At 67.7% G+C, this 1001-nt stretch overlaps 1 protein-coding gene across 1 annotated transcript in view; it reads left to right on the top strand.

Moving 5' to 3' along the window:
- H696_05624 (hypothetical protein) overlaps positions 1-125 on the top strand; it is a gene marked incomplete at its 3' end in the record, with an annotated part of 4525 nt that extends 4400 nt beyond the window's left edge. The window contains exon 6 of the mRNA XM_009499440.1: positions 12-125. Within this exon, the coding sequence (XP_009497715.1) occupies positions 12-125 (114 nt within the window). The remainder of the gene's footprint in view (positions 1-11) is intronic.
- Between the last annotated feature and the right edge of the window lie 876 nt (positions 126-1001).

Genomic DNA, 1001 nt, shown 5'->3' with positions numbered 1-1001 from the left:
CCGTGGCTGAGACCGCCGCTGTCGCGGAGCCCGTGGCCGTCGAGGCCGCCGCCCCGGTCACCGCCGAGGCCGCTGCCGCCGCTGCTGCTGCCACTCCCGCCGCCGCCGAGGCCGCCGCCGTCTAAGTAGCGCGTGTCATGCCACTTGCCATGCCCCTCCTTCCCTCCCCCCTTCCCGGTGATGGCCTCTTCCCGCGCCGCACGGCCACACCCTAGACGCCTGAATAGCCGCGCATCTGCCTCCCTCTTCCGGGGGCCTCCCTCGCTCGTCCCTCGCTCCTCTCGCCCCCCTTGCTCTCCGCGATTGGGGGCCTCGCGCGGTGTATGTCCTCGCGCCGGGGCGCGGGCCAGGATGAGAGGGAGGGAGGTGGCCGGAGCGCATCCCCCCTCTCCCCCCCTCCCCTGTGACCAGGGGGGTCGTCCCGCCCGGGAGGAAGGGAGGCCGGTTCCCCCCCCCCCCCCCTCCCCTCCCCCTTCTTCCTGTCCTCCCTGCCGCAGCGGTCTGAGGCAGGCCGGCCCCCTCGGACCCTCTCGCCCACCATTCTTTCGTGTGTCCCCCCCCCCCTCCTCCCCGGATTCCTTTCTCTCTTTCTATCTATCTCCATCTTCCCCTTCCTCCTGCCGCTCTCGCCGAGGCCGGCCGGCTGGCACATCCTCCTGCCTGCTGCGCGCACCATCTCTGCCACCTTCCTGGTTTGTCCTTCTTGATGTTTCCTTGCCGCATACTCGTTCCCCTTCCCTCCTTCCGGTCCATCTATGTTTTTTTCCTCGATGCGCGCGGATCCAAATCCGTTTTTACTTGCCCCTTGTCCCCGTTTCCCCCCCCCCCCTTCTTCCAACGCCATGCCACTTTCATTCACCCCTTCCCTCCATGATGTGTCTATCCCCCACCCACCCACCCACCCACCCACACGCACAAGTAAATACACCCCCCCCCCACCAACCAACCAATCGACCAGCCTTCGCCCTGCTACTGTGTCCATGTGTGTGTGCGGCCCTCGA

The sequence above is a fragment of the Fonticula alba genome (genome assembly GCF_000388065.1).
Source record: "Fonticula alba strain ATCC 38817 unplaced genomic scaffold supercont2.12, whole genome shotgun sequence".
In the NCBI taxonomy this organism is placed as follows: Eukaryota; order Rotosphaerida; family Fonticulaceae; genus Fonticula; species Fonticula alba.
This window is presented reverse-complemented; position numbering and strand designations above follow the sequence as displayed.